The sequence below is a fragment of the Elaeis guineensis genome, chromosome 8, assembly GCF_000442705.2.
Source record: "Elaeis guineensis isolate ETL-2024a chromosome 8, EG11, whole genome shotgun sequence".
NCBI lineage: Eukaryota > Viridiplantae > Streptophyta > Magnoliopsida > Arecales > Arecaceae > Elaeis > Elaeis guineensis.
Window position 1 is genome coordinate 29,533,847 of NC_026000.2, and position 24,404 is coordinate 29,558,250.

At 36.8% G+C, this 24,404-nt stretch overlaps 1 protein-coding gene and 1 non-coding gene across 3 annotated transcripts; one reads left to right on the forward strand and one right to left on the reverse strand.

Annotated features, from left to right (window-relative positions):
* LOC105045160 (phosphatidylinositol-3-phosphatase SAC1) lies at positions 1–24,092 on the reverse strand. Of its 2 annotated transcripts, XM_010923331.3 has the most exons (17): positions 23,909–24,092; positions 23,613–23,817; positions 23,351–23,516; positions 22,523–22,745; positions 19,984–20,060; positions 18,997–19,184; positions 18,572–18,669; positions 17,011–17,144; positions 16,792–16,926; positions 8,234–8,627; positions 7,969–8,090; positions 7,635–7,751; positions 7,264–7,476; positions 3,812–4,003; positions 1,183–1,294; positions 166–410; positions 1–65 (listed from the first exon to the last, which is right to left on the reverse strand). In XM_010923331.3, the coding sequence occupies exons 1-17, from the start codon at positions 24,044–24,046 to the stop codon at positions 62–64; spliced, it is 2,763 nt and encodes a 920-aa protein (XP_010921633.1). In that variant the 5' UTR covers positions 24,047–24,092; the 3' UTR covers positions 1–61. The 2 variants fall into 2 exon arrangements, with proteins under 2 accessions (XP_010921633.1, XP_010921635.1); XM_010923333.3 differs by having other exon boundaries at positions 24–410; positions 8,234–8,603.
* On the forward strand, positions 14,460–14,558 carry LOC114914278 (small nucleolar RNA Z103). Its single transcript, XR_003801063.1, has one exon. It is a non-coding gene; the product is annotated as a small nucleolar RNA Z103 (small nucleolar RNA).
* Positions 24,093–24,404: the final 312 nt, after the last annotated feature.

Genomic DNA, 24,404 nt, shown 5'->3' on the forward strand with positions numbered 1-24,404 from the left:
TTGGGGGAAGCAAGAGTAGCCAATTTGTAATGAAAGCTGGGAATCTTCACTTAAGACACGATCACCTAATCAATAAAGGGCAGAATGCCATGAACAACTCATTTTATTCATTACAATGAGCAAATGATTCTCAATATAAGAATTGTCTACGTAAGTAACGCTCACTTCTTCCACCCCAGCACCTTCTCTTCCCCAATGATCCATCTAGTCAACCGGTTTGGATCCTCGGCAAGGGCTTTGCATGAGGAGGCAATACCAAGGTCAGCTCCTATCTGGTCATACTCCTTCAGAGCAGCTTCCATCTCGGCTTCTATTAGCGCATCGTCTGCACTGTCCAGCCCCATCCGCAAAGCATCAGCATAGTGCTTCTCTTTCTCAGGGTCATGCTCAAAGGGATCCATGACCGGGCCCTGCAGGTTTCAGGCAGTCTTAAGTCGCATTCTCTGGAAGAATCTTTGATAAAAATCCAGCACAATAAATTCAAATTGAATCTCTTGGACGCTAATTGACATAGTCAAATTTGGAAAGAAAGACAAAAGGGAACTGAACAAGAAAATAGCTAACAAAATAAGAGATATAATCATACTATCAGTTGAAATAAAAAGAAATTTCCTACTGGCACCTGCTACTTGGAGATCTTGAGAACACCGCTTCTGTTATTTCATCAATTAATATTTCTAAAAGTTGATAGAATATTTAGAGAAGACACAAAATGGGATAATCTAATTGAGGCAAGTTATGTAGCAGAAATCTGTGAGAGGATTAGTGCATGGCATGATTGTGGGGACAAGAATATCTGCAAATACAAATATCTGTGCGGTACTAACATAGATGGGAAAGAGAGATCAAAGCATAAAAGTTACAGAATGAGAATTAAAAATAAGAATGCATGCTTTCGCATATTCAGCTCTTGTGCACAAAAACTTATGCTTTGTTACTTGGAACAAGGGGGAGACTGGTTTATTATCAGTAGACATATATTGCAAGGCTTACACTGTATGCTTTGCCGGTAGTCAAGTCTGAACAACAATTTGTTAGTTCTAAAATGTTACTCCTCAGAGAGCAGGCAAGTCCTAAATGACCAAGTTTCAAAAGATACCAGACCAACTAATCGGACAGACATTCATATCCTGCAGGAAAAAAAAAAAGCAACTTTACAAAATAAAACTTTTGATTCAGTACCTGACAAAGTTCAGCATAATGCTTGTAAACCTCGCAGTTTTCATCTTGATCATAAATCAATGTCCCGCCATACCAACTGTTGGTTTCGTCAACAGATGTCAATGCTAGATACCTGCACATTAAAGCATTATTCTCAGATTTCTATACTGCATGCACAAAAAAAACTTGAGCAGTACATAATCCTTTCCATGGGAAACAAATGTGGAAGGAATAATAAACCTTTGCGTAGAAAAACTTTGCCTATATATTTTCATTTTGGCAGTTTTGAGCATATCGGGATGAGATTTCTTACTTTTCTTCAACACCTAGAACTCAATATACAGATCATATGTCTGTAAACAACATTCCCTTTTCATTTCTAGTACTTACTTAAGGTCAGCTATGTTTTATCCAGTACTGCAATACAATTCTTCAAAAGGACAGGATATCTTTCCTTTCTGTTCTCTTTTTATTTTTTATTTTTTTTGATGAAGAGGAGCACATATCTAACTGTCAAAATACAACAAAAGAGATCGCTTATTCATTGCCTACAGGCGGAATATTCAGAAAGTGGCTGAGTTTAGATTCTCCACAACCAACTTTGAACAAGCTGTCTTTGAAATTAACTAAGGTGCCCTCTTTTCTTGACACATGAACTTTATATTTACCAAAACTTTCCTAACTATAACTCCAAGAAAAAGGAATAGACTTTAATGCTTCAATATATGATTTACAACTTATATCAATCCGGAATATTCAACTCTGACTCCCATAGTTCCATCCTATGTAACTGACACCAGCCAAGCATATGGGATAGTGTGCATCAGCTACAAAGGAATTATGGTTTGCTATGATTAATATGGATGTCGTTGTGGTGCTTGATGATTCCTAAATCAAAGCAGTGTGACACACGCATAGGCATATATTGGTTGACCTGTATGCATGCAATTTACTGTCAGCATAGGAACTAAATAATAAGTTTCATTAATATGCCCAACCAAATTGTTAAGTTACAATAAGGAAACTGAAACCAAACATCATGTTCATAGCTTATTTTTTAAGGCCTTTTTGGTTGCTATAAAAAATTCAGATTTTTTTTTTGGTTAAATTGAGATTTTCCAGCTGTTTGGGCGACAAAACCTAAAAAAAGGAACAAGTTTTCCAAGTTAGAAAGAATTTGGACCTTGAAGTTTCTGCCCATGGGACTTTTTCGTCCTTTTGAAACATTACTTAACAACCAATAAGATTCTCACAGCATGAGACAAACAGTTCCAGCATTCCATCATCGAACAATATCAAAATCAGCAGCACCATGATCACCATAAGATGTTAATATAGTTTTCATACTAGATCATTGATTTTCTTCTTCTAGGTTTCCAAAAAAACTTAACAACAAAAAGATCCTCACAGCATGAGACAAACAGTCTCAGCATTTCATAATCGAACAATATCAAAACATCACCATGGGATAATAATATAGTTTTCATACTAGATCATTAATTTGGGGTTTAGGACATGGGGTTATGGGAGATGGATCAGTATGGGCGTCCATATACACTTGTTCAACTGTGACACTGAAGAATTCAGATGAGCATTATTGCTCAACATTAAAATTAACAGTGTTAGGGACATGCATGTTTCTAACCAAAAGGTGTCAATGACAAGGCAGAAAATTGGGCCCTAGATGCATGTCAAACACTGTAACCCATATATAAGTGCGAACTTAATCGCAGTTATCATGCAAATATTGATACAATTTCATGTTTCGATTCTAAGATGAAGCTTCTACTTCAATAATAAAGTGATCTCCCTACGAAGAGAAAAAACTTTTTCCCATTGCTATGGGAAGAGACTGAAAAGAAACATGTCACTGAATTTAAGAAGCATGGGAAGCAGGGCATCCTTGTCAGCTTGTAGAGCCTCCAGATGAAGTTTGTGTGGTATGAAATTTCTTGATGGCTCTTTCCAATTTCCTGCTTACTAAGAGGTGCTTTGCAGCATAATAAAAGTAACTAATATTGTGTCCCCATGCAAAGTGAAAGAGAGATCTTGCCCATTCAGAAGTGCATTCAAGTGGGTCCTTGCAGCATGATTTATAAAAGTGAAAATGAATCAGGTTAGGGGCCATTGCTTGGTGCAGTGGTGAGGGCTTTGGCTGACAAAAGTAATGGCATGGTTCGAGTCCTAGGGCAGCCACTTTGCAGAAAAAAATAGACCTCTCTCCACTTTGCCCCTCCAAAGACCCCAAATTATTGAGAATATAACTGGTTTTTTTAAAAAAAAAAACAAAAACAAATGGATCAAATTGCTAAGATCCTGCAAGACCAAAGCCCCACTCTTTAGCTATTAATTTGATTGTTAAATAAAGCATCACTCATCCAAAAAAACAATCCTCTAACTCTAATTTTTGCAGGACAACCTGTGTCATTTGATCCCCAAAGACATCAAACTGTCAAACAAAATCTGCATGCTTCATATATGGATCCTAATTTAAATAAATGATTGTTATTTAGTCCAGACATAACAGCAAGCTCTGCTTTAGTCTCACCGATCACATATAAACAAACAATATCTAAATGAACACAATATACAAATCAAAACAAATCAAATCACTGTAGATTTTTTCCTTTCATATGAAGGAAACAATTACCTTTTGAAGATATCCTCCTCGCACACGTCACCAGCATAAGAAAGCCAATTTAATTCACCATAACCAGAAGAACATAACTCATCCTGGGGTGCCCCATTTGCATTTTCTCTTACAGTAACTTTTTTGGCAGGTACGCTTTCTTCATACTTTCTTTGACCAAACAACCAATTTGGGCTTTTAAGCTGTATTTCACTGCAGCAGATTGCACAAAGACTTAGAATCGACAAAAGCTAAACTGACTTAGATATAAGGAACAACTGTTGAAAGTAGTCTATGCAGCACCAAATGTAGTAACAGATTTGTTTTAATGACTAGGCTCTAGACATGCCAAAAAAAAAGTTTACATTCATGCATCAGCTACAAATGCTAAAACAGATTAAGGGCCTTAGGAGAATAAATACAAAGTATGCAATATAGAAAGGATTTCAAGTGCTATGCTGGCATGCTTGCTGTTCCATGCCAAATAAAAGATCAAGGACTTAACAACTTTTTTGATTCAGAAAATTAAAAGAAATAATAGGTGTTGTGATGATCAATGCTGGGTGCTGGTACTGGCCCAGCAATGGTATTGTACCAGCCAAAATGGACTGGCAGAGCCACCACTTGAAATCTTGCAATAAAGAAAGATAAAGAGTACATGGTTGAATGCCAAGAATGCATAGCCGAGTATGCTAGATATAAAATTTTCCATAACCTGTCTTGACAATGACTATACAAGGTTCTCCATGGCCACTAGAGACTTTTAATTCTCATCAAATAGCATCCCTATATCATATACTTTACAGCATGCAGATACAGAGATTTCAGCAAATGATTTAACAAAATTAAGCCCTTCCACACTTGAAAATATTAATCTGCACCAAAAGTGTATCCAAAAGCAAGGATGTGATGCACAGATAATGGTTTTATTATGAGTATCAGGTTGCGCAGAAGCTCCAAACAATTTCCCGTGAAATTCACATAATATTACCAGCTTCCACAGAGCATCTTTATTGTTGGATTTCACAGTTGCGAAGTTAACACAGCAGCCTTGATGGTTGCTAACAAAATATTTCCAAAATCCAAACATTGGTACTGATCCACCACCACAGTAGCTTGTCTTGCAGTTTTTCACTGCGTTAAATCAGAGGATTCCAATTTGGCTTTTGAACATACATATTACATAACTAGAATTTGGCAACTTGTGTTGGCCTACCTGCCAACTAGTAAGAGTGGGACTGGTGCATATTTTCTGTCTCATTACTCTGAAAATTATGGGGCTCGTCACCTCATCTGGAAGGTCTATCACCCTTTAAAACCTTTAACTACATCCAATCATGGGTTTTATGGCCTCCTTCCTCACAACACACAAATTTTACTTCTATAAGTTGGATCCTTATTTTACCGATGAACATCTGTTTTTCACTTCTGAACACATAAATTCAAGTCCCATACTCCCCTACGACTTCATTAGAAGATCATTTTCTTGGACCCCTTGATCCTCCTTATCCAAATTTATTCCTTTTAACTTTGAATCTAAGTTGACAATTGTATGGCTTCTTTCAATGGTGTTATACATCTTACACCGTTCCGATATTAATCAGTGACTCAATGCTTATTTCCCATTTTTCCCTTTTTCCTGCTATTTACAAACTGATAATTGCCCAGTTATTCATCCCTAGCGGTTGTGTCTATATGTTCCCCCTTGCCTTCCACTTACTCTGGATCACCATCATGACTACCCCACTAACGTACTAGCTTGGGTACCTTATCTTTGTTCCAGAAAAGTTTACTTGCAAGCAATTAGGTCCAATCATCTCACATCTAGTGAGAACATGAACTTTTGGTCCAAATTTTTCATATGTGACTCCTAAAAGCATACGGTTCCATTTCTTTTATATCCTCTGTAATTTTCAAATGACCCAGCTAAAATGACATGTTTACTTCTATCAAATGATTTCAAAGGAGTCCATCCAGAGTCCTCAGAATGCCAGCTTCTTGATTGCTTCACAGAGAGAAAGTCTTGTATTTACATTTACTTGCGCATGACCTACAAACAACTAATATGCTTAACAGGGATAGTGAATCCATCCAAGAGTTTTTTGTTCCAATTTTTGATGATTAGCATAAGGAATAGGCAATAGAATCTTCCTATCCTCCTGTATAAAACAGATTAGAATGCTTCCATGACATTCCATGATTATCAGTAGTATATCAGTTAATGATGCGTCTATGCACAAAGTTGAAACCACTCAAGAAGGGGATATCTTCTCCATTAAGACCCACACCTCACTTCATGTCCACCATTACCAAAGTTTGTTGCCCCTCATCTTCATAATTATGTAGTCCAAGTCCTAAAATACATCAGTCTGAGGCTCTCCCTATTATACTTCTTTTTTTGGGTCTTTGAGCTTCCTCCCCATGTGACCTTCAAATTTACATTTTATAAATGCATAACCACTTTAGAGCAGCCTACAAGAAGAAGTTAAGAAGGAAAGCATGCAACCTGCAAATATATGTAATTATTGTCATCCTAACCTGATCAGCTGTAGCTCCACTACATCCTCCTAAGATCTATATTAAGGAGCAAGCCAAACAACATACATAACTCATGCAACTTTGTAGGGCATGTGCTACCTCAGGTACATTCCAAGTAAGCCTTCATATTCGTTTGCAATTCCATGTTGTCCAAACATTCATTGTCTCACAAGGTATGTGTCCCCACAAAATTGAGACAGCCCCAAGCATGTTGTCAGTCCATCACACAAGAACCAAACTAGATCTGCTCTAATTATTTTTTCGCTAGTTACAGTTTATGATTTCACCATCTCATTCTAGTCTGACTAATATATGATTCGAAAGGATTCAGATTGGTCGTAGAGTTAAAAGGTCTTCGTCACTGAAAGCATCCACATATTTCCCTCACATGAAGAACTAAGGTATATCTCCATCACTTCAGAATTTATTCTAGCTGAGTGTTTTGGGTAAGAAGTTTGCATGCATAACATGTTGGCAAGTACCCACATTTTTCATCTAGTGGAATGTCTCTGATTTTTCTTTGTTCATAGCAGTGTATTTAGAGTTCCACCTCCTTACCTCCGATTCATGTTAGTCTTGGAGTGGATGTGTTGCAAGGAGAAATATTAGCAAGGAGAAGCGATTGTGAAATTTACAAGACAACCATAACAACAACATGAGTGCCCATAAATGAGTTTAATTTCTAAAATTAGAAGAATCAGTATTGTCTTTTTCAATTTTATGAGTGAAAGATTGCATTGGGAAAATCTTGATTCTTAGCTAGAATGGCCACAATGAAGAGATGGAACCATATAGATATGAAGATGAAAAATTTAAACAATGATAGTAATTACCAAGTACAATTGGTCTTATTAATTAAAAAAAAAACAAAACTCATAACCAAAGGACATGAGAAAAATGTGATTCAATTAATTGTGAAGTTCGAGAAAATTTACGCTGCATCTGGTGCCATTCCAGGATTTGCTGCATTGCCGCTTGCTTTCAGATCAGATTCACTGCAAAGCCTCACATTCTTTATTAAACTACAAGTTCTCTCTATCAATTTATCAAATGAAGTCAGTTTCATCCGAGAGAAGTCTTGTTTGCATGCTGCAATTGGTGCAAGAGTAGTTCCAGGTCCTTCCATGGGGTTTGTATCAAGTGATGAACTGAAAGGATCGACAAGATACAAGACTTAGAAGAAGCAACAAGAAAATATTATTAGGCAGTAATTTTAGTTCTTAGAAGCATACAGATATCTAATCAGTACATATCAAGAAAAGATATTATGCAACTTTTACAAATAATTGTATTTTTTTCTGGTTACCTTTTATCTGTATCAAGAACTGGTTCATCACCAATCCCTGAAACATGAAGATGATAATCTGAGTCCAACTCCCAAAGAGCTGGTTTTCCCTCATGTGGTTGAAAGTAACCTAAAAATCTGGTACAATCACCAAAACAAAGAAATAAAAACAGAAGACGGTTAAAATTTATTATTAAACAGTAAAAACAGAAGATGGTTAAAATTTATTATGAAACCCAAATGCCAGTCTCCATCAATAGAGGTATGTCTCATTAGAAGATGGCAGGGAACCGATCAAGGGCAAAACTATGTGTGAAGTATTAAAATGCCATGTTGTATTATAAGGGAGATGTACAGGTTTATCGCGTCTTGCTTTTCACCATCTGTGTAGGTATTGCTGTAGTATCTCTTGATGGATTTCAGAAACTCGCGAGACTGTGTAGTAGCCTTCCACTTGCCTTGCCTCTCAGGGAAAACCTAGAACAAGCATACTTTCATGTCAACAAAAAACATGTGTGTGAGAGAAAGAATTCAACTTATTGCATCAGAAAAGAAGTAAATGACAAGAAAATGTAAGTTTGACAATCAATAAATAGGATCAATTTTAAGCAAAACCGCACAGTATTATGTGCTGCAGAGCCACCATATTGCTGAGCAAGTGCATCACCCATACTCTGGTACATATCCATAAGGGCTGCAGCAATGCTGCTATCTGGATCCACTTTAGGAATGTCTGTAAGTCCCATTGCCTGGAGTTGGCGACCTAAGGCTGCTAGGCCATAAGCATACTGGGCAACATTTGTACGGTCCAAGCAATCAATGCAGTTCGTGCGCAGAACTCCACTTTGGAAACGAGCTCCATCACCTATTGAATGATGATTTAACTCTTTCTTTCTATCCTGATTAGCCGTAGGGTTTGTAGTTTCAAAAGTACTAGGCATCCTTGAAAGATCTCCTGAATTAGCTCTGACATCACTAAGGGAACTATCCCTGTAAAGAACATTGATAAACACACTATAGATTACATGTTATTGCTGAAATTTTCAATGCTAAAGCACCATGAACAACATAAATCATCCACGAAATGCCATCAACTGTTATACCATCTGAAAAGAAAAGAGAACCAGGTTCAAACAAACTAAACAGCTGAAAGCATCTATAAATTTATAAATTCATGTAGAGTAAGCAACATCATGAAGTGGCAGCCATTTCAGCAAGCATTTTATGCTAAGCACAAAGTACCACACAATAGTCATTTAAGGAAATTTTTCTGATGTGACTGATCCCTCCTAGCTACTTTTATTGTGCTTAATAAACAAAACTGAAATACTTTAAACTCACAGAGCACAATCACATAAAATATCATAAGAAAAAGGAAACAAGTACACTTCTCTCTTCTAGATTAGATAATACGTGGATATTTGGTGCAATTCATGCATCTGAAAACAGAAGTAGTCACATGAAAAGAAGGAAAGAAGAAGAAGAATTCTCAAAGTTCTTATGATAGAATAATAGAAAAGCATTTCTTCCTTTCTTTGTCAGTTCTTTTTTCCTTGTTGACTTCCTTTCACTGTTATTCCTTCCTTTTCAGTAGATTGATATTCAAGTTAATTATGATCCATAATTCAAGCAGGAATTTGTATCATCTATGTTAAAAATTTGAGAACTATTCATAAATTTAAGTAACCGTAGCCTTAGACTTGAACCTCTTCTGATCTAAACCATCATTTAGATCTGAGTAAAATCTCAACTAACTAATAAACCTCTTGTCTCTTTTGACTATGGTTGTTAATATACCAGGACTTAATTCAACCCACCACTGGTGGCACCCAAAATGACCAGGTAAGGTCATATTTGGATTCAGAACCACATTGGTAGTTTTCAAGCTAAGCACAAGCTGATCTTGAAACCTGTCAAGGTTGTGGAAGTGCCCAAGCAAGGACAGCCCATGTACCTTCCCTATGGCCTAGGTAACCGACTGCCTAGGGTGGAAAGAGTTGCAGGCAGCAGCAGGTTGCAGATCATGAGAAGGAGGCAATCTGCTGCCTGTAGCCAGCACAACAACAAGAAGGCAGTCTGCAGCCTTCAGGGCAGAAGCCACCAGCCGGTAAACCCAGAAAGCACAGGCCAGCAAGGGAGGGGACCTGCAAAAGAAGGAAATACCTAAAGAAGCATCCAGCAGGGCTTGCAGATGAATAAGTTGACGAACAATGAGAAATAAAGAAATACCTGCGTGGCACTGTCACTGGCCACCACCATTGTGGTCAGTGAACCTTCCACTGACTGTTGATCAGGTCTCTGCAGCTGCCTAGATTGGACTTGGCAGCTGCAGCCCCCAAATCTTCCCTGATGCTGAGATAGGAAGCGAAAACTATACCTAGATGAGTTCAGGATTTATTTGGGCCTTGCATAGGTGCCAAGGTGCCAAGGCAGGTGCCTGTGGCATCAATGAGATCTAAGCCTGGGCCTGAACAAAGTCAAGGGCATAAACTCAGTTACTTATTGCAGGCTGAGTAGCAACGGCATCCACTGACCAGCTGAAGTTAGATGAAAGTTGAAGAAAAGAAAGGATAGAACTCAGGTGTTAGCTTTGGCGGTTTGGGACCTAATGAGTAGATTAGGTTAAGCTGAGCTAGTAAGAAACATGAGCTGAAAAAATCTAGACAAAGATTTTTCTTTTTTTTATTTATTTACTATGATTTTGCATGTTTCTTGAGTCTTGACAGCTAAATATTACAAAGGGCAATAAAGACCTGTACACTTCACATATTATTCCTTAAATCAGTGACGTTTTTAAAGTTGATTACGACTAGTTTCTGTATCAAGAATGCAGAGATCTAACCTCTTTAATACTCACAAATTTTTTTTTGGGGATTATTATATCTGCATACAGCCCCAAATTCTGTAATTTAGAGAATTGCGATTCTATGTTGAATCAGATATTCAATTGTAAGGTCCACGTATTTAAAGTTGATTACGATTAGTTTCTGTATCAAGAATGCAGAGATCTAACCTCTTTAATACTCCCATTTTTTTTTGGGGGATTATTATATCTGCATGCAGCCCCAAATTCTGTAATTTAGAGAATTGTGATTCTATGTTGAATCAGATATTCAATTGTAAAGTCCCTTATCCTCTATTCTCTCTTCTCTTAAAACAGGGATCTCTTCTTCCTCTCTTCTTTATGAATTCAACCCATGCTTTGTGCTCTCCTATTAATTATTAACTCAAAGGTACAGAACAAAAGATAACTGACAGCATCCAATAACGTCACAGGATACCCCATTTTACTCTGGTATCAATTTCCAGGTATTATTGCTTCTCACCCTATCAACAACTTCTCTAAATATTTGTTGTGAAAACAAACATCAATATATTATAAAAGCACATTATTATGGTCTGAAAAGAAGTTAATCATGATGCAATGGTTATTGATATGAATTTGATCTCATATATTTCCCAATCACGAGGAGCCTAAGGTCACCAATAACATGGTTGCACCAACATGTACATGATATGCTTATAATTTAAGGACCTAAAAAAATGTTGACAAAATATTTTCTTTCATTCAAGGATATTAATGCAGGCTAATAAGGAAACTTAGCATTTAATCTTCAAAGTCATTTTTAACATAATTTGGATAAATTGGAAGCATAAAAATAGGAAGGCTCGTGAAGACTCATAGTTCTTGCTGGACTCCTAAATCTAGGATTTTAATTTTGCCAGTTAGGAACAATTTAGGATTAAATAGAGTTTAAGCCCCTTTAGGAAACCATTTGGAGTAGATCATAATCATAATCATGATCATCAAGCCTTTTCCAAATTATTTGAGGCCATGTGGAGGAGGTTAGTGTCAAAAATATCATAGGTCAAGGTAGTGAGTTCTAAAGTTATGAGAGCTCTCTTTTCCCCTCCTCTAGTCTCTCCGTTTCTTCTTTTCTTTCCTATATTCACAATTCTTTTTCTTTTATTTAGCCCTCTCCCTTTTGCTTTCTTTCCTCCTCGGAATCGTCCTCTCCATTTCTCTGATAAAAATTAGTGCTTTATTCCCATCTAATTGACAAATGAAATCCATATTTTATTTGGTCACATCATATTTTCCCATAGTTATGGATGCAAAGGTACTAAAAAGCATTTATCACACTCCTGAGACTCCCTTTTCTTCTCTTGCCATAACCATAAATCTTTTCTAGATTCTAACCCCTTTCCTATTGATGGCAATTTCAAGATTGTCGTGATTAACTACATCATAGGACAAGCTTTATTTGCAGGCTATCCATTTCAATCTATCCATCTCCATTGAAATGGATAGCCTAGAAAATATGAATTCTATAACCATAACCATCAAGCTTGTTCAAACTAGATAAAGCAGAATTTGGGATATAAGATATCTATCATACATAAATATCATGTGGTAACACAGATACCCACTAAATATGTATATGTAGTATGTACACATTAGATTACATCATAGCACAAGCATGGCAAGTGCATGGATATGCTCAAATATATGAGTTGGGCTACATGCTAAACTTTAGAAAACAAATCTAAGAAAAATTATAGGAACACCCCCTTAACTTTAGGCTAGTTTCACTTACACCCCCTCTATTTTAAAAAGTGTCAAAATAGCCCTTCAAATTTTCGCAATGTTTCAAATTGGCCCTGCTGTTCCTCGACCAGTAGATGGCATTAGTCTGCCATTTCAATTGACAAAAATGCCCTCAACCTCTTTTACCCTATTCCGACTTTAAGATTTGTGCAAATGGATAGATAAACCAAATCATCCACATCGCCAGCTTGAGATCCGTCCAAGTGACCAAATGTTCAAATCATTCATGCGACTGCTTTAAGAACTGTGCAAGCAAATGAATAATTGGATCATCCATCACATAGATCTCTAGGTGCTCCAGACTTCCTCTTTTTTCGATCTTGATCCAGCAATCTCTTCCATAGAAAGGGTGTCTTCTCCATGATCTCAAGCCCCTCCTTGATCCTTCATGCTCTCCTCTAACACCCGTGCATCCAATCTCGCTCCATTCTCCAAGATTGCAGCCATGGTAATTTGCATCACCATCTCCTACTCTAGCTAGCCTAGGCCCAGTCGCTCGCTACATCTGCCAGCCTCTACTGTGATAATTGCTGTCTCTTCTACAATTTCACCGACCACAGCCCCCTCGCCCTCTTCGCTGGCCACCACTACTCCGACAATGATCATCCCCCCGCCCCCAGCCCCAATTCCAATCAATCTGGTGCTTCCAATTGGTCTAAGAAACTGGGTTTCAGGTTCTCGTCAGAATTTTTGGGATCTTGTCTCCTTGGGTTTCGATTGGTCCTAGTTTTCGGCTCTAGCTCGTTGACGTCCGGCATCAAAATTTTTGATATCTCATCTTCCATGGCAATGGGGTTCGATCACTCATCTTTGCTCTGATTCTTGCAAAGTGGTTGCTTTGAGAGTTGTGTAGGTGGATAAATAATCTAGATCATCCATGTAGTTGCTTTGACGTTTGCATAAGCGGATGAATAATCTAGATCATTTACTAGCCGCTTTGAGATTATGTAGGTGGATGGATGATCCTAGTCATGCACTACTTACCTTGAGATCTATGCAGATGGATGGAAAACAAGGACTTTGGAGCACTTTGAGATGTGTGCAAGGATGATCCTATGGTGGATTTGCACAGAGGAAGGATGGTCCTGACACCACCATGCAATGGGATCCTCTTTTGATATGAAGGATAGCTTGGTCATAATATAATTTTATGCTACCATGTGATGGTCGTGTGACATCGTGCTATAAATAGAGATAAATGACAAGATCACTTTGAAACATTTTGAAAACTTGAAAGATTAGTTTGATACTTTTAAAGTCGATGGGGTATAAGTAAAACTAGGCTAAAATTGAAAGAGTGTCCCTATAATTTTTTCAATATTCTAATGCTCAAAAATAAATGATTGGTCATTTAATCTTGAAATCTACATTTTAGATGGTTATCTACACTAGAATGCCTCCAAACCAAGAATCGTATGTTTTAAAAGCCTATAACTTACACATGAAGTGGGTCAAAAAACAGACAGCTTACATGACATGATACAATAGTTTTCTTTGATATAAATATCAAAATCTATTTAATTCCAATCTTGCTATGTATCAAGATGTACAGGTCATAATTAGACCTACTCAAATACCAAGCAGTCTGCCCAAGTCTGGATCATTTCGGACAAGCCTAGGCCTGCTTTTTATGCCCAAAGAGCCAAGTTGGGCTTGGGTCTAAGCCCGATATTCATACACACATATCATATTATATATATGTTTGATAAATATTGATTATTCTGTTTTCCTTTCAACAAAGAACGATAGTTAGGTTTCCTTCCCCTTCAACTCTCCCCCCCCATCCTCCTCTTCCTTTCTGCCATTGCCTCCGTTGCTGCCTCCAAATCTCTCCTTCAGATGGTCTTTGAGAACCCGGCCTCCAGCAACCACAACAGCCTCTCAGAGAAGAATCGCAACCCCTGGGTAGTCCCCCTTTGAAGCTTGACCACCTAGCCGAGCAATCCCAGTGACGCATGCCCCCTCCATCCCCCTTTAGAGCTTCCACATTATTGTGTCGGAAGAGCTTGAGATCTAGAGCTCATCAACAGCTCCAACCCCACCCACTCCACTGACGGGCGATGACCTTCGCCCCTTTATCCGCCATGCCTCCCCAAGTTTTGGTGCGCTCCTAGCCCAACCTAATCGCGGATTTCGAGATATTTTTCAGCCTTTTTTTGAATCTCTGCTGATTTTCTTAATTTTTTGGGTTAAATCAGATGATGTGTTTGTTTTGATGGGATGGATGGGGTTCTCTTAGGGAGGTGATGATCCTTTCCTTATGAGATCAACTATGATTATACCGTGCTTTTTCTTCTCTTATTTCGGGAGAAATCGAGCTAGGGATTCTGATCCTAATTTACCTCTACCACTTTTCTCCAATGAGCAATAAAGATTTGTTTTTTTTGGTTTGGGGATTAAGAAGTGGGGCATGCTCAGTCTCACTAACTAGGCTTAATGGCTTACATCCCACTTTGGGCATGATCAATCTCACAAATTGTCTTTCTTTGGGCTTATATATCCAAGGCCATTTCCCACTGAGCAGCAAGCAGCCCACTTGGTCTAGAAAGCTTGAGGCCCGGCTCAAAGCCCGAAGCTACCGAGCTGAGGTTGGCAAAGTAAGCTATAAGGCTAGATCGGGCCAGGCTTAGACTTGGCTAATTTTAGTCATACTTGGGGCTAAGCTTGACCCAGCTTGCTCGATGAGGAGTCAATCATAATCAAGGTGTGAATTGCCAATATTAATGACACTATGATCACACATTAATATCATGTTCATAAGGTAGGATGAAATGATTTGTCTCAGTGGCATGGTGTGTATCATCCATGTTGTTGTGCCATGCTGAAACAACAAAAAGGACTTGGTAGCCATTTTTTAATTAGAAGTATTAGAAAAACAATAGATGTTATGCTGATCAATGCCATATGCCAATACCAGCCCTGCATGGTATGAGGCTATGAGCCAATCAACATGGATTGGCATGGGCCAAGACTCGAAATGGTAGGATACCACCAAAATACATGATTTTTATTTTTTTTAGTTATTTTTAATGTGTTAATCATCTTCTTAGATATATGCCTCCTATTTGGTTGCCCTAATTAATTTTTAAACATTTAAAACTTTTACCAAAACTTTAGCATTTATTAAGTATGTCTCACAGCATATGTAGAGACATCATAAAGAGAGACGACAACCTGCAGTAAGAGATATAATAAATCTAGCCACTGAGTTTCACTACTTTAATCCTATTAGTGGTTTTTTAGCCCCAAACATATTACAAACCCAAAGTATGCCCTCTTCACCTCATATTGGTACATGAAGTAGGGCAAACTTCTTTGCCAAGATAGCAACATGCACAATCATGCATGTCATGACAAAAAAAGAAATTGCATCAATAAGTTAAAACAAAATCTTCAATATACTCTACAAACTCTTTGTGATAAAATCTTCAATATATTATACGAATACTTTATGCAACAAAATCAATGATCATAATTTTTTAATCATTGCACATTAACTTATACAGAGTAGAGCTTGGAGCTCTCATTTGCATATCGGTGTCCATTACTGAAATTCTCCCTAATAATATCTTTCTACCATATATACAACTTCATATGGTAAATGTGTACCAAATATGACACATCTTTATTGAAGAAGAAATTTCCATATACAACTAGCTATGTACATTTCATGTTGGTATATTTGTATGAATGTATGCTAATATTGGGCTAGGTCCAGTGAATATGGCCCTACCATAATTCAGATCTACCATTATACAATAATATAATAAATACATACTAAATATAACACATCTTTACGTAAGAAAGAAATGCATGCATGCATGCTTGCGTGCATGTATGTATGTATTGTTGGGTCCAGGGAATGTTGCGCCTAGCACAAAATAACTGTTACACACCCCCAAGATCTGCAAACATAACCAAATGCCATTTAATGTGTAATTATTACAATGTGGTCTTCAAGACAAGCCTCGAAAAGAGTGTTTTATGAATCATGTACTTTACCTTGCTTAGCCTTTCCTTAGATAGAACTCCCTAACAATCAATTCCATATAGCAATAAACATAAGCATCAAGGATCTGATTCAAATTTCAAAAACAGTTACTAGTCCAGAACAGAGAATACGGATGTCAAAACAATATTCTGCTTAACAATATGCATAAAACATGGTACTTAGTAGAAAGCAACTTGCTATCGCCACATTAAAAGAAAAAGATGAAAAGAGAATATTCGTACGATAAACCTCTGAGCTTATCAATCTGACTCTGAATTAAATGGTCGCAAAATCACACATCAAATATTTCATGATGTTTACTTCATCAGTAAAAATGTAGAATCATCATAAGTACTATTAAAGATACACAATGTTAGTAGCATCTCCAAACAGCTCCAAAAATTAAGTCAAAACTGTAGAAGCACCAAATTTCCTGAACTTCAAACAAACACAAATGATGATAAACATGCAGTTGTTATGGTATAGCCCTAGGCTCTAGTTTAATATTACATAATTATAAACATTAGGGCATGTAAATTAAGCATACATCCAAGTATCTATGCATGAGGAGTGAGTACCTTCCTGTGCTAGTTCGACTAAGCTGAGTTGCTCTTCTTTTAAAGATGATTGGTTTCCCACTATAATAGAAACCAGTCAAATCAAGTGCTTCACTTGCCACTGCACCTAGAACAGCCAAAACATTGGCAGACTTGCTACCATAGGGCAGGAAAAAATGATTATTAGCTCTTATTCAAGTGTCCGTACATCATATGCAAGAAACACATAAAGATAAAAACCTTTTTGCAAATTTATGAAAGTCCCAGTGAATAAATTTCAGCTGGCTTTCTTCTGGTAGAATCTGGTTAAGATATCCAACTGCATTAGCAAACTCCCGCCGTAGCATCATTTCTCGAGGCCTTTTTTCAACAGTCTGCATGATTTTTGCAGACTAGTCAATTAACCAGAATTTGAGTCAAATCTTTTGAGAAAAGAAAAAAGAGCTACCAGTGCCAAAAAAACACCATAATGATTAAAGTTTAACATGTGTTCCAGCCACTATTAGACGTTTGCTTGAAGCAGTATATGATCATGCCATCGAACATGCTAATGATCACAATGGGATACAGTATATGAGTTTATCCTACTTTTCCTTTTCCTTCTTCTCTATTTCTTTTCTTTTTTTTTTTTCTCTTTTTGCTTTTGTGTGCATATGGTGGGGGTTGGGGGGGGGGGCGGGCCAGGGGATACAATGTATGGTGTTGTTTGGTTAGTTTAACTTAGTGGAAGTCCAAGGTTGGGGATGCTAAGCTGTTAAATTAGAAAAACTGGTCCAATCATGCTTATCATAAATATCAAGCTTTGTCCCAACTATTCATTATGTAAGTCCTCCCTATCCTTTACTTCCAATTGAGCACCTGTTGTTGCAAGTTTTTTGGATCCTTCCTCACAAATTGTACAACATCACCTTGGGTCTTATTCTCCTTTTTCTGGAACCTTAGGCACAAATCCAAGAAGCTCTTATTTGGGCCTCCTCAGATTCTCTCAGCATGTTCAACCACTTTCTTTATCAACTCTCCACCACTTCCTCCTACACCTTCTCTAATTACATATTCCTCACCAACCCATCCTTTCAAGTTTTACAATGTCTCATGTTACATGAATTTTGCATTCCTGGACTCTCATCATACAGCACAACTGGAGGGTCATCAGTGGTTTGTTGTGAAGTTGAAATAGGTTCTAGAAAACCATAAACCATAATTTCAGGTGAATATTTGATCAGTTCAAAAGTTACATTTTCAATATTTATGCATGCATGTATACATGTATGTATGTATGTATGTATGTGTATACATGTGTGTGTGTGTGTGTCTGTACAAAATGATTTCAGGATTTGTTTTAACAGGCATGTAAATTGTTTTGAATGATGCGCTTTTAACTAAAATACTTCTATAACAAGCAAGAGGATGAATTGTATTTATATGAGTTTGACTGTTTGACCTTTTTTTCTTTGCACTATGTTATTAAATTCCATTTTCCACCTGAATGACCTTCTAGAAGGAACTTAAAGACACTGAGAGTTTAGTCACCAGCAAATTTATAGAAATTATGAAAAATGCTGTTAGCTAATATAGATTTACCAAAGAAGACATCACCAAACAGATAGCACATCTATATTGATTTACCGAAAGGATTGATATTAAAATGGGTTGAGAACACGCAATATACATTTACATCTTACATGTAAGGAAGAATACATAGATGAAAGAGCACATCAAAGAGAAATGTTTATTGCAGTTAAGTTATATGCTGACCAATAAGGGAGGCAGACACACCAGAAAGTTTAGTTGAGGCATGCACCTTTATTAGATTGAGTACAATAATTGGATTTCCATATCTCTTAGCCAGGTCTTCAAAATGCAACTTGGTTGCTTGGTATGTCGGATCATATCTCTGTACTGAAGCCAAGTAAAAAATGGGGCATCAAAAACTTTTTTTTGTGCTAAAGCAATATCTGAAAATCTAAGCAATGGAATGGTATGATGCACCAAAAGATGAATAACCAAATACAGAGTTAAAAATCAATAGACATCATCAAGCTAACATTTCAATCAGCAGAAATTTTTATACATTCTTCCTATGTTATACATTATCTTTTTCTTTTGTTCCCTATCTCCATTCCTTATTCAGATGTGATCATGTTTTTTCTAGTCTTCTCTGTGCCAATACTAAATTACTAATACTACCATATAAAGGAGCTTATAGAAAATTAAAGAAAAACTTACAGATAATATCAGGTTTAGGACTAAATCTTGAAGCCTCCTGAGACCAGAAAAGGGGGATTGAACCTCGCATCTGCACAACTGAACTCATTTTTCCCCTGCATGACCCAGCTTCTTCATCAAGGACTATTTGTTCAGTTTCTACATCATTTGCAACTCTGCCACGATCGTTAACTCCTCTTTTCAAATACCTGCAAACCAGTAATAAGAAAAAAAAGGTAAAAATGGAGAACAACAAAAAACAAATGCTATATGACCACTTTCATGAGGTCTATGATCATCACATAAAAATAAGTATCAATGAATTGTTAATACTTTATTTTGTGAGTGAATGTGAATTGAAGTGGCTAGTAGGGTTTTTATTTCCAAAGTTGTTCAGAGAAGAAAAGTTTTCTAAAGCAGATGCCATATTTGAAGTAATAATTGCACAACAATGATATGGTTCAGATACTGATTTTTCTTTGAAAAAAAAAGGTAATCTGTCATCCTACAGAGGTCTGCTTTCAAATCTCATGATAAAGAACTTCATAATAGATATTCATGTCAAAGCAGGGCAACAGAAAATTGAAAGGAGTATGAGCCACGGCCAGGATGGAATGACACTATTGTGTGACTTGTGTCTCAACACTAGGGACAGCCTAGCCTCCTGGGACACCAAGTTTTTAATTTATTTATTTTTTATTTTTTTCTCTTCATTCTTGATTTTATTGATTTTTCCTGCATGTCACGGTACTTCCCCATACTGTACCGACCTGGCCCAGTACCCAGATTTAAACCCTTGATAACCAGAGGCATTAGCAAAAGTCAAATTTTCAAGTCAACTGAGATTACATTTATTGATAATTTTAACCCCACAAAGAAAGGATAATAAGACATCAAAAACAAAAGTACTTCTAGATTTTCTACAGTTCTGGGATATTAATTAATGATCATCAGCAAGATATCTATCATGTAATTGCTACCACCTAAATTAAGTTGTATGAGAAGTACCGTGTCCCTGCAAAATGACGAGACCGTCTAGATACAAGGGCAACACTAAATTCTCGCCCAAAAATTGATAGCTTGACCTGTAATAAACAAAAGCCATATCTAATATAAGTATTTCTGATAAGACCATATGACAAAACACAATTACTTTTGCATATGAAATGACAGTCAGGGGTTTTATGGTTGTTACTTTTTACTAAAATGGATATAGACAACATTAGTTACTGGTTGGCTGTTCGCCTTTACTAGATTTACACAGAATTAAACTAAACAATTTATAAAATCAACTGTTTCGTTGCTCTTCATAAAGCCCATTTCTTCTAAAACTGATAGCTCTTTAAAAATGAAAAATGAGTCTTAAGAGAACATGTTTCTCCCTGTTTTCACATATTTATGTTTTACATGTAGTCGGGTCTTACGATTATTTGCTTTGACATAACTCACATATAACCAAACAGCCTCTCTGGTCTTGAATAATTTCAAGATGTCAACAACCTATATATAATGGCATCAATAAATTCACAATAGTGACATGTATTTTTCAAGCACTACAACCATGGCAAGGCTTAATAAAATGCCAGCAGTCTGCTACATCTTTACTTTCTCAAAGCCTTATTAATTTAAAAGAAGAGGTACAAATAAATGTATTCATGCTTGAAATCAGTGAAATACAAATACCAATATGTTATCAAATAACATAGTTACATGTGGGTTTAATAGAAAACTAGCATTCTAGTTAAAGTTATATTGGCAACTTACATTTTAGTCTCAAATTATTTCTAAATCAGTGCCAATTTCTGCAAACATTATAAAGAAATAAAATGCATACAAATTTCATGTTAGCCACATCATGTACAACCTATCATTCTGTTTACATGCTCTACTCGGTGTTCTCCTACAATGCAACATATCCCTTAGAGAATTAAGACTTTCCAACAAATTGTCCTCAGTTTTCATGTAAGTGTGACATATATCACATGTCTATAGTGGTCCCAGTCTCAATCAAATAATATTTGAAAAAACCCCCGACAAACCCCGTGGTTAATTCTTAGTTAAGGTGCAACCAGCAAATACATAATGACATCACTGTTCCAAGTAAATTTCTGTAAACACTATAAGACTAGTATATAAAACAAAAATAAGATCATATAAATTAAAGCATCGTAGTTTACAGAAACAAAAACCTAAAACTAAATAAACTATTTGACTGTACTGCACAAGGAAGTACCTCTCAAGCAGATTGTGCATTCTGATCATTGTAGGATATACTTTTCTAAGTTAGAAGAACATGTAAATTAAATTTCAATTGAGATGGGTTCTTCTCGAGCATGACCATCTGATGTATTTATCCATCAGATTCACTTTTCTCAAGATAATGATATAAGTTGTAGGTACAGTATTGTTGGTCTTTGCAATAAAGATACATCATGGACCTGCACTATCACCATTAACTATCCCACCTAACCTACTAATTTTGGTCCGTGGGCCCCTAGAATATCTGATGCTTTAGGTTTTAGATTGAGTGAAAGTGTTTTCATAAAAAAATTGCAGCTTTCCAATAAATTATATGATGTGAAAGAGAAATTGACCTGAAAACCATAATTTTGAGCAAGAAATTGTTTGAATGATTTTCACTAAATTTTTAACTACCAATTAACAAACCTTAACTTTCATACAGAATTTGATTTATGAAGAATTATACCCCAATTTCCAGTTTTTTCTATAATAACAAAGGATAAATTGAAATTCCACTAAAATAGGATCAAATGGTCAAACTAGCTAAAGGGAGTGCACAATCACATTACAGGTCAGGCCAAGATCCCCATTATAAATATCGTACTTGAGCCAACTAATGTCAAAGAGGACTCATGTTAAGAGCTGCAAAGCAAGGAGAAAGTTTTGGGATGGAACTAGAGGACATTGGAGAACTTAGGAGGAAACAGGTGAATGCTTAAAAGTTGGGCATCAGCGAAGAAAAGTAGTGAATCAAAGTGGGCAGAGGTGGAAATGACAAAGTGATTGGGATTGGATCCAAGAAAGAGACCAAAGTGATGGGTGAGGACATGAGAAATTTTGATTTTGAGGAATTTGAAAAGTATATACAAGATTGATTCAGGCATGGAATCAGAGAAAAATTAGCGTAGTGTAGCAAATTAGCAATGGTACAAAAAAAGTCGATGCTCTCTTTTTGCATGTCTTTTAGAATTTTATTTAAATATTAACTCATCTTGTGGAGGAATAAATTGCTGATGCTATTTTCTGCTTCACTTTATAAAAAAAATGTAATCAATTTGAGTTTACTAATAAATTTGCAGACTCTAGTATAAGCAGTAAATCAAAATAAGAAATGGTCTGGAACTTGCTCTGTTCAAGATAGGTTACCGACACAAGCACATCAACAAGAAAGAAGGCAAAGCAGACTTTGTAGCTCAATGAAGAAGATTTTAGGTACACTACATGTTTTGTATGAAAACAGAAAATATGAATGATAAAAAAAAAAAAAAAAAATACAACTCTCAAGACCATTAAAAGCCAACCTTACCTGCTTGAAGTGCCCATGGACCAAGGCTATAGTCCAGAGGGTATTACTGCACCTTGATCGTATAGCTTGTGTCAGAAATGCATTCCACACAAACATGTTCTCATATGGCATCTTCTCCCCACCCAATGCAAGGGTATTTTTCTGTAAGCTTTGCATGATGGGATACGTGTAACTATAGAAGAAATCCTTTGTGAGATCAACACTAGACAAAAGCTTCTTGTACCTGCAACAAAAGAGAATAGATTCTCAGGCAAAAAGCGAACACATTGATGTCAGGACTCAACATATATGAACGTGCTTATTTGACAACAAATTTGTTATTCTTATAGGACATTGGGAAGGGAAATAGGATTATACTCAACAAACATTGCGTTTAGAGGAATCTGATTATTATTTTTAAATGTTTCCTGGGTAAAAATTCTTTCGAATTGAGCTATCTGAATTCAGCTCCACATCCTAAAAAGTTGCAAATATCTTGAACAGATGAAGTTACGGACTAAAGTAGAGCTACTTTATCAACACACGGACAGCGGGGAATAACATGGTAGTGTGTGACAAGGTGCAAGAATTATCAAAGTGGTGGCACATTTAGAGGGTAAAATGAGCTTGCTTTGGTTTCAATTGAATGATACAGTACATGGGCAAAGATAGATTTTGGAACTTGTGATGCTAAATGTTCTATATCAGATATAATTCTACACCTATTCCAGTTAATTATCCGTCTTTAACTCGTCATTTGAAGTAGCGGCCCAGTAAGGCCAATGCATTGTTTACAAAAAGTGCTGATTTTGATGCTCAATATCTAAATTATATGAGATAGAACACTACCGAAGCTCTGTTTTGGAATGGGCGACATCAGACTGTATCGATGAATGGGGAATGGTGATCAGTTGACTATCATCAATGCTATAAATCGCATGTCCACATATAGACCCAATCTGCCGACGCTTTGTAACCAGAATCAGATAGTAAGACTCCAAAAACTTTATGCAACCTTACAAGAACAAAAAGAAGGCAACAAATTCAATAAAAATGTCATCTCTAAGACTAAATTAAACAAATTTGAAGAGCAAAAGAACAAAATTTGGACCTGCAATGCCATAGACCTTCCCGAAGAAAGAGAGACCGCCTGTGGCCCGATTACCCTCGCTTATCCGCTGGAGGAGGTTCTTTACCTCCTGCGGCGAGTACACCACGGGGTCCTCGCTGATGTTGAGATCGGAGGGCTCGGAGCGGTCGATTTTGAGCACCCGGAAGAACCGCTTCCCCCGATCGCTCCCAATTAGGTAAAATCTCTGCAAAAATTACAACAAAAAAACCGCAATTAAACCTAAATCCGTCTCAGAATAATGGGAGAAACCGATGGTTGAGAAAGAGGGAGTGTACGGCGCGGGTCTCGAAGAGACGGAACTTCTCGAGGGAGCAGGAGTTGGGATCCAAGTCTTGGTCGGCGAGGAGAGAAGGCGGAGGTGGCTTCTTCGCGAGGGCAGAGGGGTTTTGCCTGGGATTCTCGGCTTTCGCCATGACGACGGTGCGGTAGGGAACAGGGATTGGGTCGAGGGTCGTAATATATAGTCTTCGCCTGGAGCAACGGCAGGACTGGTTGATGAATTGTTTGGTTGGGTTGGGTTGGGTTGGGTCGGTTGGTTGGATAGACCGAACGGTAAAAACAAAATTCGGCATTACATAAAGCAAAAATTCAAAGTATTTGGACACCAAGGATGTGTTTGGTTACGCTTTTTTATTTTTAATTTTTAATTTTTAAAAAATATATTTTTTAATTTTATTATTGAATAAAAATAAAAAATAAAATATATGTTTAATAATTATATTGTTATAAAGTAAAAAGTAATATTTGAAGATGATAAGTGAAGAGTTTCAT

What these genes read in the sequence shown, in the direction of transcription:
- LOC105045160 (XM_010923331.3), bottom strand. Translation starts at nt 24,046, where the DNA reads ATGGCGAAAGCCGAGAATCCCAGGCAAAACCCCTCTGCCCTCGCGAAG. An exon ending in TCCATGGGCACTTCAAGCAG is followed by an intron (nt 20,061 to 22,522) that starts GTAAGGTTGGCT and finishes TGTTTATTACAG; the next exon opens with GTCAAGCTATCAATTTTTGG. An exon ending in ATTATGCTGAACTTTGTCAG is followed by an intron (nt 411 to 1,182) that starts GTACTGAATCAA and finishes TGAAACCTGCAG; the next exon opens with GGCCCGGTCATGGATCCCTT.